General features: G+C 39.8%; 2 protein-coding genes across 9 annotated transcripts in view; one reads left to right on the forward strand and one right to left on the reverse strand.

Annotated features, from left to right (window-relative positions):
• The window catches only part of SERGEF (secretion regulating guanine nucleotide exchange factor), a 132,243-nt gene extending 128,611 nt beyond the window's left edge, over positions 1-3,632 (forward strand). The window contains exon 11 of the mRNA XM_015864176.1: positions 1,426-3,632. Coding sequence (XP_015719662.1) covers positions 1,426-1,616 — 191 coding nt within the window. The 3' untranslated portion in view covers positions 1,617-3,632. The remainder of the gene's footprint in view (positions 1-1,425) is intronic.
• KCNC1 (potassium voltage-gated channel subfamily C member 1) overlaps positions 1-18,482 on the reverse strand; it is a 107,863-nt gene that overhangs the window by 5,543 nt on the left and 83,838 nt on the right. The window contains exons 3-4 of one of the 8 annotated variants that reach the window (XM_015864166.2): positions 14,109-14,297; positions 9,889-11,277 (exon numbers count right to left, since the gene is read on the reverse strand). The exons of 3 other annotated variants lie outside the window; for them this stretch is intronic. In XM_015864166.2, the coding sequence (XP_015719652.1) occupies positions 11,213-11,277; positions 14,109-14,297 (254 nt within the window). In that variant the 3' untranslated portion in view covers positions 9,889-11,212. Of the gene's footprint in view, positions 1-9,888; positions 12,099-14,108; positions 14,298-18,482 lie in introns of those variants that run through there. 4 more of the 8 variants (XM_015864167.2, XM_015864165.2, XM_015864164.2 and 1 more) reach the window with 4 other exon arrangements.

Raw genomic sequence — 18,482 nt, forward strand, 5'->3', positions numbered from 1 at the left:
CCATATGCAGAGATCTGTTAGTTGGCCTTTTTGCATGCTTGGAGAATGCTAGGAGAGAACTGTAAAAGATTCAGTGTTTCTGAATCTGGCAGATATTCTTGTTGGTGGTTTTCCTAGCTTGTAAATTTTTTTAAAGGATGTTCAGGACTGTTTATTAATTTAAGAGACTAGTATCTGTTCCTTTAAATGTTTCTTATGCCATTAATACCTCGTGGAGCATTTTGTAATTGAAGGTCGTCAGAATCTTTGATTTCCTTTCTTTTGTCCTGATGGAATAAGATGAAAAAAACAACTCCACAACCATTCAGATTTAGTGAGTCCCCATACCAGCAAATCAGCACATTGCATTTAGTCATTGTACTAATTGCTGATGGCCTCATCACAAAAGGCTCACTGTAGTCATCTTGTTAATGTCAGAGCATGTTACATTCCCTTTTCATTAAATTTGGAAGTTTTCCCACTCTCAGTGGGCTAATTCTGCAGGATCCAGCTTTAGCAACTGTGCAGAAGAATGCCTTTCCTTACATGCAGGTGGTTTTGTTCTTAACAGTTTCCCTGAATAATTTTTATGTGATGGGTTTTAGTCTCTTTGTTAGCGATGTCTTTTGCTGCTTGTTAATATCTACATAAAAATTCTTACCCTGTGCCTTAATCAAAAATAAAAATGTTAACGTTCTATTCAGTGGTCTTTACATGTGGTCTGTTGCATGCTTTGTTGTACAGCACAGCATGTGCATTTGTGCTGTATGTTTGGCTGTTGGTATCACACACTATTGAGGAAATCTGTAGCCTTCTAGGATGAGAACCAGCACTGCTGGGTGAGGTGAGCTGTATCGAGCTTACTGTGGCATTCTAGCAGTGTTTTGCAGTAGTCCATTTCCTCAAAGAGCATCAAGAAAATAAAAGCTCTCCTTTAACTCTATCTGATTTTAGTAACCTTTACAGTTAGTTACAGAACTTCTGATAGAATGATATGTAGAGATATAGGATGAGAATGGAGTTTGGAGGAGAATACAGAGCAATTGGTTTGCCAATTTTGAAAAGTAAAAGGATTCCGGAAATATAACTGAGATGGAATTTTGTGCATTTTGGCTTTTTGTTTCTAATTATTTGTACTCCGGAGTGGTGCTTCATGCTGTTATTACCTGCTGCGTATCAGAAATAGTGGTGTCATGAGAAACATCACTCTCTTACAGCATGGATTCCTTTTTCCTTACAGAAATTCACAAACAGTTCTGTGATGGCCAAATAAGGAAAATGAAGTTGGGAAGAAATACCCCTTGTTGAGAATAAGAGGGGGTTTTATGTGTTTGTTTTTTTTTCTTCTTATGCTAGCTATGTATGGGACAGAATTTACATGTTGTGCTTTAAGAAAGTGTACTGTGGTTTTGGTCTTTATTCAGTGTTTTGTTTCCTCTCTTGCAGGTGGCTGTTGCTTCTCTTGGGGGTGGAATGAACACGGGATGTGTGGTGATGGCACAGAAGCAAATGTTCATGTACCAAAGCCAGTGAAAGCTCTTGGTTATGCAAAACAGATCTTAATTGGATGTGGGGCAGGACACTCCTTGGCTCTTTGTCAAAACTCCACGTTAGACTCAGGACACCAGAAATCATAGCAACATGGATGTGGATGGACTTCACTGGATTGCACTGTTAGGAAGTTCTGCCAGAGGATTGCCTAAGATTAACACAGCAGCTGGAAAGTGCAGAAGTTTGTTCCCAAACTAAAAGGACTGAGCATGCTTAGACAAGTATGGGAAAAATAAAAATTGGACAGTTATTTTAAAAAGTTATATCATGGGTTCTTTGCACTGGAATCAACTTTCATACCCACAGGTAGAATGACATTTTGCCTTGATGCAATATCACTGAAGAAAGAATGACTTTTCCCTGTCTTTTTAAGGAGTCTCTGAGGAGGAAACTGCCTGTCTAACCGCTTATCATTAGTGTAAAAATTCAGCCTGAGGAAACAATATGAGAAGGTGGAAACGTGGGGCCGGCTCTGGTCTTTTATTATTGTATCCATATGTCACTATGAGCATGTTTTGTACCTGCCTGCTTGTGAGCTCCCAGCATCTTGAAAAATCCAGTTGAAAAGAGAAATGCCAGATAACATAGAGACACGTGCACGTTTTAAACAGAGGAACAGGATTTTAAAAAAAGTAACTTAGAAGACTGGCAGAAAGAGAAAATGAGGCCCTTCTGAAATAAACTACATGTTGATTAAACTGAGAAGAATAGCGTTTCTGAGGAATTATCTTCTGTGCCAGACATCCATTCAAAATATATTCACAGGGCTGCAGATCCACATGAATTATTATTAACTTGAAAACCAAGCCTAAAGTTTTTGATAGGAAAGAAAATCTTCAGAGAGCCCTTGGAAGCAAGAGAAGTGGTCTTGTCAAAGAGTGTAAGTCAGTTGTAGCTGTTGAGGACAGTTTGATCCAACATAGCTCATGTATTTGTAGCTGCAGCTGAATAGGAAGACTTCCAAATAAACAGAAACTTTTTACAAGTTCTCGAGCTTAAAAGGCAGACCAGAATGTTCCCAGTAGTGTCAGCTCTCACATCATCTTGGCAGCCCACCTGAAGTACTGATCAGAGCATGCCCACAGTAATAGCTCCAGGTGAGTGCTGGGTAGAGAAACATATGCCTTACACTGATTATGGTGGGAGAAAAGTGTAAGTTGTCTTTGGATACTATTAACTTCCTATGGTAAGCAGAATTTTGGAAGCTATTTATAGAACTCTTTCACACAAATACAGTGGATGCCATTAAGCGAGATGTTTAACCACCCACAGTAGTTAAATTTGCTGTGGTATTTGATGTATTTCAAGCTGTAAATATAGGGAGTACTACTGTGTGGTAAACACACCTTTTAATGAGAACTACTGTTACTGAACAGTGGTATAATTTTTAAATGAGGGCTTACCAGGGAGGAAGTTGTACAGTACTGCAAAATACTAAGAGAAGGGCTGTTAGGAAATAGGATGGCTAAACTCTAATGACTGTCAGCTAATTCATGGGGGGAGGGAGATAAGGTGGTGGTATATGGGCTGTGAGTCTTTTTCTCCTGGCTCTTTCAGTGGTTACAGTTCGTGGCCTCATTTTCATATGTTTTCTCTTTCTATTCTATGGAGAAGTAATTTGTACCATGGAGCTTATTATAACTGCATTGCAGATACTAAAAGAAACTGTGCAAAATTGAATCTTCCATCATTTTCTCTTTTCTGTCGGTTGTGGTTCTTCACAGTAATACCCTGTTCTGGACTGCTACTTCTGACACTTTTTACTTCTCTGACCGAACTGCTATTTATTGACTCCTCAGTACTATTTTCTACCTAAAACAGCCTCTCTGAGACATGCACTGAACAGTTGCTCATGTTTTTTGGGCAGTTTTATCTGGAGTTCCTTCTTTTGTTTTCCTCAGATCTGTGTACTGAACAAACACTATCTTGTTTCAGTGGGAAGTACGCTCAGAATAATTTTGTTAATGACAGCTAGTATGTGACCCATAGGCCCTAGGTTTTGCTGTATTCGGCATGTTTTGGTTGAGTAAGCTGTTGGTGCAGTCCCTTTCAGAGGAATCTAACAAATGATGTAACAAATAAATGGGACTTGGTTATTTGAATTGTTGGTCATTCTTTCATGTCTGCTATACAAGCTTGCCCTTGGAAATACGAAGGAATGCTGGGAAGTAATATCTTGTCTGGAGAACTCGATGTACTGCATACACCCTTGCAGTTGGTCAGGATCTCTAGGTGCTGCTGTAGTATGAAGAATGAATGACAATTCATTGTAGACTGTATGCAATTGAATATGGCAAAAGAAAAAAAAGTTATTCATTCAGAAATGAAAGCTATGTTTTATATATCAGCATGCTCTGTTTGCTGATACTGTAAAATGTTTTATTCTGCAAAGTCTTTCTGCCCTAAGGAAGGGAGCACACAGTGGAAGGCTCTCAATCAAGCCAAGAAGTGCTCTTTGTTGCCGATGCTCAATAAGTATTGTCAGTTGGTGTCCCAGAGAAGGTCAGTCATTGCAAAGCAAAATGTAGAGCCAGCATGCTACACTGATGTTTCTGCAGTGCAAAGAGGATGTGTTTATGCAGGTCTTTTATGCTACACAAAGAAAGCCTTTTACTTAAGCAAGATATGTTCAGATGCAAATAAATTAACAAGGTTTGTAATATTTCTGTAACGCTGGAGGAAGGTAAGCAAGTGTCTGTTTAGTTATTCTCTCTTCCCTTCTCATTTTCTGAAAATAAGCAACCTGCCAATGAGGTGTGTGTGTGAGGAGGTGGATGAAGTGAAGTTCTGAACTGTTAACCCTCAGACCAGAGAGATCTTAAGCTTTTAGGCAAAAGAGGAGAAGGAAGCTGCTGTACATACTTGTCTTGTTTGAAGCCATAAAGCACCTTCAGTTGCTACACAACCAATCTCTGTTTGAACCTGTACAAGACACCTCTGCACCATTTTAAAGAATGCTGTGAGTAGGAAAACATGCCCGGTTCAGAAGTTTCTTTTTCTTGGAGGATTTGTTTAGGCCACTTAGCAATCACTGGTGTTATTTGACTTTGTGTAGTTCTTTGAGCTTATGCTTTCCTGCTTGGAATGTGCTTTCATTTTGTTTTACATGACATCTTGGAGACATAAGACTTAAAGTCAGGGATGGAAAACAGACAAAGGAGGTAAGTTTTGGATGTACAGGAGAAGGGAAGCTGTGGACAAACATTGAAATGAGGGGCATTAGAAAAAACCTAGCATAGTCATCTAAAGCAGATAAGAGGAGGGTGGGAATTTAAAATGAAGGCCTTGTACAGTATTCCAGTTTGCTGGCATGATGCAAGTGGGCTGAGGGACAATCACAAGCTGTTCTGTTTCCTGGATGTTATAGCTCTCCCTCTTATTGTTTGTTAAGAACATGAATTATATACTTGCAGTGAGTTTTTGTTCTCATACATCTTGACATTTCCAGTTCTCTTCAGTTGAAACAGCATCATGTGTTCTCATCTTCCAGCCTTGGAAATCTTTAATTGAGTCCTGTGAGGACTCTAATCCTTTCTACTTTTCCACTAAAACCCACAAATTCTGGGTGAAAGTTTTACCTGACTTTTGCAAGACTGGAGTCAATTTCATCGTCAAGATGGCAGATCTTTCTCACTAAAACCATGGTTATGATTTCACTAAATAGCCCCCTCTGTTCTCTTAGCAGTTTTGGTAATTTTTGTGGCTTTTTTGATAAGCCTTATACATTTTCTCGTAGCTAGATGCTTTCTTTAAAAAGGCTCTAAATTTTTTTCACCAGTTTTTAGTCATGCTTTTATTATTTACTATCAGCTTATAGTTTAGAGCAGCTGAAAAGGGAAGAAAAATACTTAAGAAGAAAATGTACGACTTGCTTCCCAAAGGCTGGAAATGGGAGATAATCATCTGGTGTGGTTTAAGAATATGTACAGTAAAGAATGGGCTTTTGCCAAACTGATAGAAAACAATGGCTGACTCAGAAAAATAGCTGGAGATTGGAACTTCAGACATATCAAACTCTAAATTTATTTCCAAAAATAACCTTGGAAGAACATGCTTTCTTCTTTTTCTGATAGCTTTTGTGTTTTTCTTAATTCCTGATAAAGGCTGACATCTATGTTAGAAAGAACGGTTTCGTAGTCCTAAATTGAAATGGTTAGATAGCATGGAAGTGGCCTAAAAATTTAACAGTGAAGGGAGGTGTTTTCCATTTGCACCTTTGAATTTGATGGAAGAAACTGGGTGTGTAAAGCTGCTTTTGTTATTTTGTAACCCTGCTAGTCAGCTGTTGAATGAACCAAGGGACATTTGCAGCTCTTCGCTAATTTTGTTCACAGATTCATCTTTCAGTTATTTCTACATTCCCTCATTTTTAACACAGAGGCAATTTTTACTCATTTCTGTCTCTATGGAACACTGAAAGACAATATGCAGTGGAGTAGTCAGCAATGAAGATGGTTTTTGAGTACTGGAATTGTGGCCTGGATGAACTTTGTGCTATGTTTTGGGAGAGGGGGGAATCATATGCAGAGTTATGAAGAAGACATTATTCAGTTTAGTTGGCATCAAGAGCAACAAAGTAATTCCTGAATACGAGCTGGCCATGGGGATGAACGTTTATTTTTTGAAACTTCTTCAGGCATTTTTGGTTTGTGACATGTCGGATTTTATTCACTTCCAGGCAAGCCTTTGCAGGTTGGACAAGTCCTAAGTTCAGTTCCTGTGTTTGTGAGCCTCTCAATTAATTTTCCTCTTTCTGCTCTATTTCTAGACTGCTTTGTCTATAGACCAACTTGTTACTCATACACGATACAATCAGTATGACGACAGTTCCCTGATCATTATCATTTAAGTGCATGTGAACACTTTGCTAAAAGACTGGTTTTACACTTATTATTATTATTATTATTTGAAAGTAGAATTAAGAATTGGGAGATTTTTTATGTTTTGGAATGTTTTTATTTTTCTTTTGCTTCAAAAGACAAATGAGTTTCGCTTATGTTTTGTTTGTACTGATTTGAATGCATGAAGACATGTGTTACTTAAATTAGGGCAGCAGAGGAGTTGCCAATCAGTAATGAAGATGCTCTGTCATTTTAACTGTGTGGGTGCTTAATCACTTTCCATAATAATACTCTGCTTTAAAGTACTAAAGAAAAGGAATTCCTATAAGAGCACTGTGTTCTTCTACAGACCAGGAAACATGGTGTCTCTTGCATAATGTAGTTGCTGCTCTCCTCTGATGCCTTAATTCTGAGTGCTTAATTATGAAAAACTATTTCTACTGAAATTGCACTTTTCATCTTTTGACCTCAGAACACTTTAAAAAGAGGGTAATATGGCAGAAACAGGCGATGAGGCACAAAAAATTGACAGGTCCCAGCCAAGGTAACTCAGCATGTCTACAGCAGAACCAAGAATAAAATTCCAGTCTTGTGAAGCCCAGGCCGGGACTCTGCTTCAGGCCAGTGGTCCTTGAAGTTTGTAGGTAAGCTTCATGCTCCTACTTCCCTCTCACCTTGCTTTCTTCATCCTCTCCACCAACCCCATGGCTGGTTCCTCACCTACTCCAATCCTGCTGCATGCTCACCTCACTCTTTAGACCAGTCTCATGTCCTTCTGTTCTCCCACTTTCCTGCACCACTATCTTCCCACCGTCCTTCCCCCTTCCTCTTTCCATGGCTGTTGGTGTCACACTGCCACAGACTGAGCTGCATACTTGCAGACATGTGTGACCTCAATGGTAAGTATATCAAAATGACAGCAACACTCAACCTGAGGCTGACTGACAAACCCCAGGGCGAGCAGTAGAGAAGCCAGTGAAAGGCTTGGAGCTCATGCTCTTTGTATGGAGATGTTTGGGCCTATATACTTGCATATAGTTTAGTGAGTGATGGGGGCTGGAAACCTGGCTTTGTTAGCCAGGGCCAGGAAACTCATCTTTCTGTGTTTTATGTGATAAGCAAAGAAAGTCAAGAGATGCAGTTCCTGGATGTACTTTGTAATTTGTGGCTGAATTTGAATTTAAATATTGCTCTTGACCACAAGCAAGCATTCATATTCCCATGAGAGGGAAATGGTGCACCTGCAGTATTAGATGAGTGCAGAGGCTTTGGGGCTTCTGAACAGACAGATGTTTTATGCCCAAACTCAAATAGATGAGCAACTTCAAGATAACCTACATAACTGAAGCACATTTTCATGAAGTGAAATTAGTTTGTGTGAGCAGACAGACAAAGTTGCTTTCGGTGTATATATGGAAAGCAGAACAGGGTGCTGCTGTGCTTTGAAACCATAAAGAGGATATGCAAAGTGTTAGGCTAATAACTGCGCTTGGGATTGCCTCAGGATATCTTTCATAAGTGGCTGGGTTCTTGGTTTCCTTGTGAGCGTCCTTGCCTTAGCCCTGCTTGCTCTCTGATGTATTTCAGTCTTCTCATTTGTTCTAGCAGACATTTGTTTCAGTGATGTATTTTCTTCTTGGACCTGAAACTTTAGGGAGAAAGAAGGCAATTTATGTGACGAATCACTTTATCCAGATTAATGACTGTGCACATGACTGTTACCACAGTGGTAGTAGCTGGGTTTTTTGTTGGTGTGGGAGAGCAGAAATGGCTCTTCGGGTCCGTGCTGCCTGAAGCAGTAGTTGTGGAGAGGGCTTTGCACATCTGGGTTGCCCAGGAAAGGAAGGGCATGGGGCTGCGCGTGTAGGAGATATGGCTGGGGTGAGATGCCTGTGAGGCCATAAACCACGGTGAGTGCCAGTCAGTACGAGCGTGAGTGTTGAGGCAGGCTCAGCTGTCTGAGTGTCCATTACTGGGAAATGAGGTTCCAGGGGAAGAAAACTGGATGTTCACTTCCAACAGGAAAGGGGCAGAGTGCAGCTCAGCTGCTGACTCTGCTGCTGCTTTTACTGTGGGTGACATCAGAAGCAGTTGGTGGCATTATTGCAAGTGTGAGGCCAGAATCCAGCTGTGTGTCTTAATTCTTTCATTAAAATATATACCCCCTGTGATGGGACTGAGCATGTTTGAAGCATTTATGTTTTAATAACCCAGAAGACTTCTTTAAATGTAAAGCAGATTGTATGCTGTATTAAGCTTCCCATTGGAATAGGTGTCAGGATTTGGTGCAGCAAATCCTACTGAAACTTTCCAGTTGTCAATGCTGTTTCTGAAGTGCAAGGGGAAGCAGTAGGGTCTGGGAGACCTTAAGCTGCAGAGCATCTCCTGAGGACCAGCAGGTGGGAAGTACCATTGAGTTTCTGAAGGGTTTACAGAAGGTGCCTGAAGACACAGGTACCTTGAATTAGAAAAAGGAATACTGAAAGGAAAATGTTGCTGGTAGATGTTGTACTGCAAACAGTAGCACAGAATGACAGTTAGGCCACGTGTACCCAACCTGTTCATTATAGCTAAAGCTCATATATATGCAAAGCACTGCAGAAGGGGAAGACCTATGTGGGATTTACAAGGCTGAATTGTTCATGTTCCTTATTATGGTAATGGAGAATTTGAGCAGCCTTCACACAGGATCCTTGAGTTCTAGCATTAAATAAAAAAATGTGAGAAATCTATTCCTGGCTTCTTATGAGAGGGAAAGCTGTTCATTAGGCAACTTTTGGGTCCTGAATTAACCTGGATCTTATCTCTGAAGGTAGGAAAATCGTCTATTCATCAGCTGTGAAAAACGGCTTTAATACAGTAGGAGAAAAATAGTCCTTAGAAGGGAGGATAGTTGACTGAAGTAGAAACTGAGTACATACTGTTAGAAAGCTTCTCTGTTAGCTTAGCTTCATCTAATTATGTTCATGTTCAGGTCATCAGATCTCATTCAGTGTTCCTGAAACACAGATGGAGGTCTCCTTCATTCTTCTTTTGTAGTAATTTTATGAAGACAAAGTCCAACTGCAGTTGGTGGTTGCTGTTGTTTATACTTCAGCACTTACCAGAGCCACGAGTGTTTCTTCTCTTTTTATTTTGTTTTAATCTCTATGTTCTCCAAACTTTAGGGACACTGTTCCATTTTCATTCTCTTCTGCAGCCCCAGATGCTGTAGCTTCTGTCTGGAAGGTTTCTAACTCTTTAAAAGAGCTTCATGTGAGGATAAAGATGTATCCTTCCATATGGAAAGTACTTCTCCAAAATGTTGACACATAGTCCATAGCTCTCATTTCCAGGATCTAAAATGAAACCCAATCCTGTTGTGTTTCTTGATTCTTAATGCTGCATGTTTTGTGTGGCAAATAAAGCACTACTTGGGCACTTGGATTTTTTTCAGGGTTTTGAATCAGGTGGACTGTTGTGGCTCAATGAGGAACAAGGGAAGGATGAAGTCCAAAAAAGTAAGAAACTGAATTCATTTCATCAGCTAAAAAGACAAACTTTTATTATTCTTGGGGAGGGAAAAGGAAGATACCTAGATAATTATAGAGATTTTTAATCTTTCCTCTTAAAATTACTAATGATGTGAATTCTTCAGACACTGGTTGTATCAAGTGTTTGCAGGCTTCATTTATTATCTACTAACCCAAGTTAGCATTTTAGAACCAGAGCAATACCAAGCTTTTCTCCTACAGTTCTGTTGAGAACACTGTATTTATTCAAGGTTTTAGAAGCAAGTCTCTGGAAACCCCTGATCGCTTCTGAAAAGGATTCCCTTTTACACTATACAGCAGGCACTGAAACCATGATACAAAATTTATTTCATGCTAGAATTGTTTTGCATAACATTGTGCATGCATTTTTACTCAGTACTAAATTGCATACAATGCTGTTGTCTTGTTTCTTAAACTTTGAGACAATTTATACTTGAGTATTTTCCTGATTTTTGTACTATAAGTCCCAGTTTTAAAATAACACCTTTTTCTTTTTTAAAAATTCATACTGATTACTTAATATGAACAATTTATGAAGGGTCTTTACGTTGGATCTATACATCAATAAAATACAACATAACCAGAGCTGGAAAATTAAATCTAGACCAGCTGTTACTGTCAGGTCCGAAGGAAGGTCCCATGTGTCACAAGCATGCCAACAAAAACAAGACAGAAAATAGTTTCTTATTTTTATACACGTCTAGTTGGATTAAAAGTTCTTGATTCCCATGTCGGTGTGATGATCAGTGAAGGCGTGGTCAATATGACCGATGACTGCCTGATTGCACTTTTTAAAACCATTACTCTGTATCTTGTATACAAAAAGAAGCGATCCATAGCAAAGAAATGTACAGTTTTATGTTTTACATTTGGCTACAACAATGTATGTAAAAGTAAAGAGCTTTGAAAGAAAATATATAACTTTGCTTTTTTTTTTTTTTTTTTCCTCCTTAAAGTTAATCATACATTTGCAGTGTTTCTTGCTTTTTTTATTTTTTTTTAATTTTTTTTTTTTTAATTTTTGTCTTCATGCAATTCATGCTATGGAACAAAAAAAAAAAAAAAAAAAAAAAAAAAAAAAAAAAAAAAGGAAAAAAAAAAAAAAAAAAAGAGAGATCTTCTACAGTTTTGTTACGTTTTGGCCGTAGAAAAAGCCTGCATCTCTAGTACAACTCCAGAACCACGAAGAATCATCCATAAAACCTGCATGGAGCGAGTTAACTTTGTCCAAATGAGAAGGTCTTCTATGCCTGCACAGTTCCACACAGATGCTTATTAGCCATCAATGTTCATCTCCATCTTGCCTTGTCAGGTCACTCTGACTGCCTCTGTTGGCATATATTTAGCAATGACTGGACTTTCTTTGCAAAGATCTGCATGTAAAGAATACAATCAGTACTTGAGCTTCTTTCCTGTGCTTTTCACATCAAGCTCGGCATCTTAGTTTTAAAGGAAGGAGGAAAAGGTGAAATAGCTACATGCAGAGGCAGCCATATTCTTCTTCAACAGGGTTTTTTTTTCCATGCAGTCAGCCAGACTGAGACCTCTCTCTAGTGTGTCTGAGTATTGCTTTCAGCTTAAGATAGGCGCCCATGCAAAGTTTCATCCTACTGTGCTTGTTTGCTCAAACTCCTGCAGGGTTCCTATGGCTCAAAAATATCCTGAGAAAAGCAAAATCTTCCATCGTTGGCATGTTTCAGCATCGACTATATGCCTAACCCATTCCATACCGAGCCAGTAGATCCGCCATTAGCCACAATAAGCATAGACTAGCACGATGCACCAGGAAGGAAGCTATCTGGTGCATCTACCCTTCATCCTATGTACTGATACCATGCAGCACATTATGGCCCACCAGTACCACGTGAATGGCCTGCCTATTGTCATCTGAGTGCAATTTAAGAGTGTTGTCACCTAGCATCAGTAGTAACACCATTCCCAGCAGGTGCTACTGTGAGACATTGCATCTTCAGACTTAGTCACCTGGGTTATATGCAACATAGCATAGGCTAATTGAAAATAAAGCTTTTTAGACCATTCTCTGCTACTGATCCATGCTACAAAATAGATGGGATGGGAGACCAAGAACGTCTCACTGGACTAGGAGAGCTGTAGGGCGCAGACACTGAGGATAATCCTATCGCTTTTCCACTTATGCCAGCTATGCTGTTAAGGCTCCGTGACATTTCGTAACCTTCATTTAAAAGAAAAATGCAAAGTACAGCATTGGATCAATGACAGAATGGACTAAGAATGAGGTCAACATTGTAGCCACTTTAATAGCAACTGCATGCACAGACATGCTAGAGTAGTATCGCTTGCAACTTGACTCACTTGGCCACTGAAGTAAAGAGCAAGTTTTAAAAATACAACAAAAAATCATTTTTCAAGGATAGTCAGGCTGTGTAATTGATCCTACAGGCAGCGATGTGGTCGTACCCTAAAACAAAGTCAGTAGGAGGGGGATGTTTGATATCTTGATTGTACACTCACACATACCATTCCCTGTCACCTCATGCATTTTGACCTCAGGCAAAATTTAGGCTTCTGGTAGATTTGGGGAAGGAGAACAGGATAGAGAGAGGGGGAAAAAAAAAAAAAAAAAAAAAGGCAGCAAAATCCATGTAATTTATTTTGTTGCTATAGAGATACTACTCCTTTGTTCTCAGCATTAAAAAGGAAAACAAAAGCATGCTTTTGTTTCTCCCTCCCCCACCCCCACCTTTTTCAGACATGCACATAAACAGCTCAGCAAGTGTACAGAGAGTTGCACAAACTATGGGTGAAATTCTGTTGGAACAACAATTAAGATGCTCTCAACGTGTTTCAAACAGGCCAACAATATGCTGACGTATATTACTCTTTAGCCAACCAGCCTCTGTTTCATTCAGTAACGAGAGGCAGTTGCAGTGCATCGTGAAAACCATACATTCCTCATCCCAAAGGATGTGCCATTTGGAGTGTTCCCCTGATCCACTGGAACCACCCAAACTCGCCCAGGCTGAATGAACGCGGCCAATGCTTATCCAATACAGAATCAAGTAAAACACTTTGCTACAAAGGTAAATTTAAGAGGTTATACTTTCATATGAAAGTGTTGTGGTCCAACTATATCTTTGTTGATGATAAGCTTTAAACTTATAAATACATACACTATCTATAACTGGCATTTACTATAACTATTGCCCATCATACAATGGCACATGGGAATTCTATACTCCATACTCAGCGTATGGTTACGTCGTACAATCTTTGCAGTTTTAAAATATTGACTGTATCATATACTATATACAGTACACCAGTGATAAACACTGATTTGAAGAGACAGACCTTTCCAATTTCCCCGTTTCTTACTTTTATGCATATGCATGTCATTCTGATTTTGGTTTGTATGGTTTCCTCAGCTTAAGTAACTTAAACAAAACATAGCCTTTTTTAAGAAGGGAAGGTGGTTTTGTTTTTGTTTTTGTTTTTTTTTTCATTCAATTTGACTTCTTGTCACTAAATAAATGATTCTGGCCATAATGAAACTAAAATGAAATGACTCCTGAGAGACCTGTATCTGTCAGAAGTCAGAGAAACTAACTAGTAATGATTAATTTATGAAAAGAAAGTGATTTCAGGTGAATTATTTTGCAATTGAAGACACCTGTGCTAACAGATGTTCTTGTGTGCTTCTCTTCCTCTATTGAGCAAAACAGCAATGAAGATCCAAATAATTTCCTTTAGTGCTCTGTTGAGGTAGCCGAATAATCATTTAGTGTTTCTTGAGGATCTTTTGATTCAGTGTTTTAACTTTTTTTGTCTGCTACCTCCCAAGTATTTGCTCCTCAGAGACTGTAAAATCTGTGAGCTTTTTAAAGTGGTAGACTTCTGTTGCTGTCAAGTGCTAACTGGCCTCTCCTTGGAGAATGGACTAATTTGAGGACACTGCAGAGCATTCTCCACTGAAGCTTACTGCACTGGTTAGGGTGGAAGTCTCAACTGTCTAGCATAGCTGCAAGGGGTAGTTACAGCTCCTCAGGCTTTTCTTTCTGAAAGAAATAGGTTAGAAACTCCAAATGCAGACATCAGGTGGTGGTTTCCAGCCCAAACGTGCATCTCTACAGCAAGCGCACTACTGCGTGTTAGAGCTATAGCTGACTTTTTCTTATTCGTTTAAAATGATTGCTAACTACATAGTTACAGGACCCCAGCTACATACCCTTTCTTATTCCTCCATCAGGCGGGCAGGGATATTCCCCGGTTGATAAGAGGAAGCAGGGTCCATATCTCTCCCGAGTGCCAGAGCGGGTAAAGGGCAGGCCCTCATCAGGCGTAATAGCCTGGTCTATGTGGGGACAGTCTTCGTTTGCCAGCGCCGCCTTGGCCACCTCACCATTCAGTTTCGAATCTTCAAACATATAAGCAGAAGGCTATTGAAACACTATGCACTGTTTATTAGTTCCAGCTGCAAATTAAGCTGCTAATGAGTTCTATAGCAACACTATGAAAGGTAGCACATCTGTCCTAGACACTGCGTTCATGTGCACTGCACCAAAATAAAACAAAGTCTGTTAAGTGGGAGGAGAAACAAAACGTGATCACGTTAGGTGTGACAGCCGCCGCCTGTACTTCCGCATAGAGGGGCAGTTTCGGAAACGGGCCTGCAGTGGTTCCTAGTCCTGCGAGCAGAAGACCACGGTTAGAGATCGGATCATGTTTTTGCATGACGTCAGATGGTGCATGAATGACCTGCTCGTCATGAAGCCTACTGTCACTCAGAACTTGGGAGAGGCAGTGGACTGAGTTGTGTTTGAGCATTTGAGTATATTCTGTTTATGCTGATTTATGCCTTCGTGCAATATTCCCAGAGGGAAAAGTTCTTGCTTTTTCCCTCCCTGAATTTACTCCGGGTGTTTGAAATATCATTTCTGACACCAGTCATGCAGAATGGCTGTACACGTTTTAGACACACAGAGTACATTATGTATGGGAGTAAGACAGCAGAACATGGATTTGGAAAAAGAAATCAATTTTCTGATGTTCACATCTGAAACATGCACAGTATTTGCAATGCCAGCATGGGACACTACATATAGAAAACACTACAGCAGGCCATGAATGTAGAAAATTAATTTGTGCTTGGCTGTAAATAATGAAAATAGGTTGTCAGATTTGCTCATTTTGCTCCACACATTCCTATGAAGATAGACTGAGAAAAGTACGTTTTCTCTGTGTGATTTGAATGACGTTTATAAAGCAATTTAAAGTGCTATTTAGTGTAGGATTTACTTTAGAGTTAAAAGTGCAATTTGGTATATTGAGAATATACTCGAAATATGGCACAGCTCATTATGAGTATTTTGGTTGAAGGGAGGAAAAAACAGTCCAAATGTGCTTTTTGAAGCTTTCCAAATGCTGAGACCCAGTAACTGTAGGCAGCACTCTAAATCTTGGTTGCACAATGCTTATTAACTAAAGACTGTAAGGCAATGGGTGGTCCTGCAAGACTTTAAGGAAAGATAAAGTCGATCAGTAAACTTAATTCCAGAGCCTCTTCTAGATTTACATACTGTCTCATCCTGAATGCTACATGATACTGTTATTTATTTTTCAGTGGTTTTGTAGCCAAGTAATAACACAAGACCAAAAGAGAAATGGCATTAGATGGGGTTCAGAGATACAATTCTAATCCTGCAGTATCAGATGGACGTGACAGATGAATAATGGACAAAAGCCTTTTCAAACAATGTTTGAGTGCACACACACAAATTGATGTATATGACATGTGCTATATACATCTATCCCTGTGCCAGTAATTGCATTATATGCCTTTACTTTTATTTTGATGTCACCGGTTTGTCACTACAGAGAAAGAAACAGTCTTTTCTGCATATCTCACCTCTGCCTCCTTTCTTCTCCATGTAGACTTAGCCAGTTATTTCCCCAGAGAGAGGTAGTAACATTTTCTCTCCCTCAATATGTTTTAAAAACCAGAAAAATAGCTATAGGGGCATTCTGTGGTTTGTAGATGTTTGCAATGAATTGCAATTCCTTTCTGTTTGCAATACTACTATTAAGTACCACTAACAGCACAAAAGCCTGGCACAGCTGCCATGGTAACTGTGACACTGCAGGTACTGAACTGTTGCTTTCAACATCACATAACTGTGTTCTGGGAGAACTGCTGGCCTTTTGGGGATGAACAAAGCACTAGGCTTCTTCATAAGCTTCAACTGCTACAGGCAGATGGCCCTAATCCTACAAGGAGCGAGGCACTGGCATCTTTGAAATCCCCGTGGTCACATTCGAGTAGACTAAGTGGTTAGCGATCGAGGGGCTACTGGTCTGTTTCTGGAGCTCAAAACACCTCTGAGAAGGCTGGCTGTGGGTCACGCTGCTTGCTAATAGCAGCCATTGGTCCCTATGGAAGCAGTTTTCTGGCTCTATTGTGCTCAATGACAAGAATTTATTTCTTAAGATGTGTCATACATTCATAGCAACCTGAGCTGTAACTTGTAGCCTCCTCAGGGCCCTTTAATGCTGATGAATTTTTCTCTGTGTTTGCTGCTGAAAATCTACCACCTTTTTGTTTTATTTCTGTTACACAGAAAGGGAACAGAGTAGCAATGTACACAAATCATTAAACTGTACCACAAACATCCCTGGGTTATTCCATGCACAGGCTGTGCAGTAGGGACCACATTCTGGACAGCCCTGGCTGGTCATCTTCAAGAGAAGTTTTTCATAATACTTAGGAAAGAGTTATATTACCAGCACAGAAAGCTGTGCTTGTAAGCAGATGATGAGTAGCTTTATTCCAAACCACTCTCTGCAGCACTTAAATCAGTAAAGGCAAGACTTGGGAATCACGTGATGTTTAATAACTTATCAATCTATTATGGAAATAGAGAAAACCTCTCTGCTGTCATCTGTCAACCGTGAGAAGTTTTCATTGCTTTCATTAGCAGACCCACATGGTGCACAGTTTCGGATATTAAGTCTAAAGGTGGGGTGAAATTATATTGTTTAGGTTGATTTCTTAAGCTTTGATTTGCATATCTGTTCTTTCCAAGACTGACTGGGCTTTAAGAGGACTCTAGCCAAGGCAAAGATCCTGCAATAAATACTGTCTGGTGGCTATCAGCAGAGTTATAGCAACGACAACAACTTCTAGGCACTTAAAACTTCACACGCTTGATTGTGGCCTATCAGATTTACAACAGTCTTTCCATCCCTGTTTGCAGAATTGGATCTAGGCTTATATAACATTTTTGTAGGCTTGTATAACATTTTTCCTTTTTATACCATGTACTATTTCATGAAGGAAAGCTAGTGTTATCATCTCTGTTTTACAGATGGGTAAAACTACCATGCAGTGAAATGACAACCCTATTGCTATGTAAGAAGTTATTTACAACAAAATCTTCTGGCTCCCAGCATGGAACCTTATCTCCATAATCATCTATCTGCGAATACCTACTTAACTGCACCAGCATTTAAACATTTTCCTGCAACGATTTGGCTTAGAGTCTGAAGAAAGTATTCAGCAGATCTCCCAGGTGCGTAGTTTGTTTCGCAGCTACATTTGTGTGGTTTCCACTTGATTGTTTCTTTTAACCTCCTCCTTCCTGTTTTCTCTGCTTCCATTTGCAGAAAGCCACAGTTGAAAAGTCTCAGGTATTTCCAAGCAGAGAAAGAATTTTATATTTTAAAGGAATTTAAATTTAAACTGGGGGTGTTCTGAAAAAAACTTAGGAGAACTTCTTTTCCTTGATGTGGTAGAAGCACCGGAGAGAGCATCCATGCACTAGTGCACAACTCTTTGCTCATAGCATAGGCTACAAACAATTACCAGTTACAGCTAGCAGATTATCACAGTCACCTTGCTGGCTTTACCTGCCTGGTTCTGTGAATCACTCCAGGTTCATTGGCATTGTGCTAAAGAAGATGGGGCCTTCAGAGCTTCAAATCAGAAACTCAGCAATTCGGTAGATTTGTTTTCTTTGGACCCATTAGGTCACTAGCAATCTCTTCCAGAAGGAAACATACTGTCTTCTAGCCACAAGGGTGGCTAGAAGGATTAAGAGAGACAAAAACCCAGGCTGAATATTTACAACTTCCCTGAGCAGCCACTTGCCTTCTCACAAAGACTCAGGAAATTTGAAGGGCCTTCAGGGAAGGGAGTTGATGCACAGGAAGGAGGTAGGAGCAGTTAAGTGAAACACCAGTGCTAGAACTGTGAAAGCTGCTTGAAAGGTGCAGATATTTTTACTAGGTATATATTATCTAACTGAAGTTACATTCCATCCCACCATCTTACGTAGACCTAAAAATGAATCTACAGCTTACTGAGAGCTGTACTCTTATAGCCCTGATCCCAAACCTGGTTTTGCCATTATTACAGTCTATACATAAGCTCACTCCTGACCAATTGAGAGTATTTTGGTACTCATTCGCAGCTTGAGCATCTGCTCAGTTTCAACCCACGTCACTCTGCATGGTTCCTAACATTCAGTAGCTGCCTGGTCTCTCACAAAGAAGAATCTGTGAGGTCCCTCTCAGCAGAGATCTTTAATCCAACTGGATCTCTGAA

Source organism: Coturnix japonica, chromosome 5 (assembly GCF_001577835.2).
Source record: "Coturnix japonica isolate 7356 chromosome 5, Coturnix japonica 2.1, whole genome shotgun sequence".
Lineage (NCBI taxonomy): Eukaryota > Metazoa > Chordata > Aves > Galliformes > Phasianidae > Coturnix > Coturnix japonica.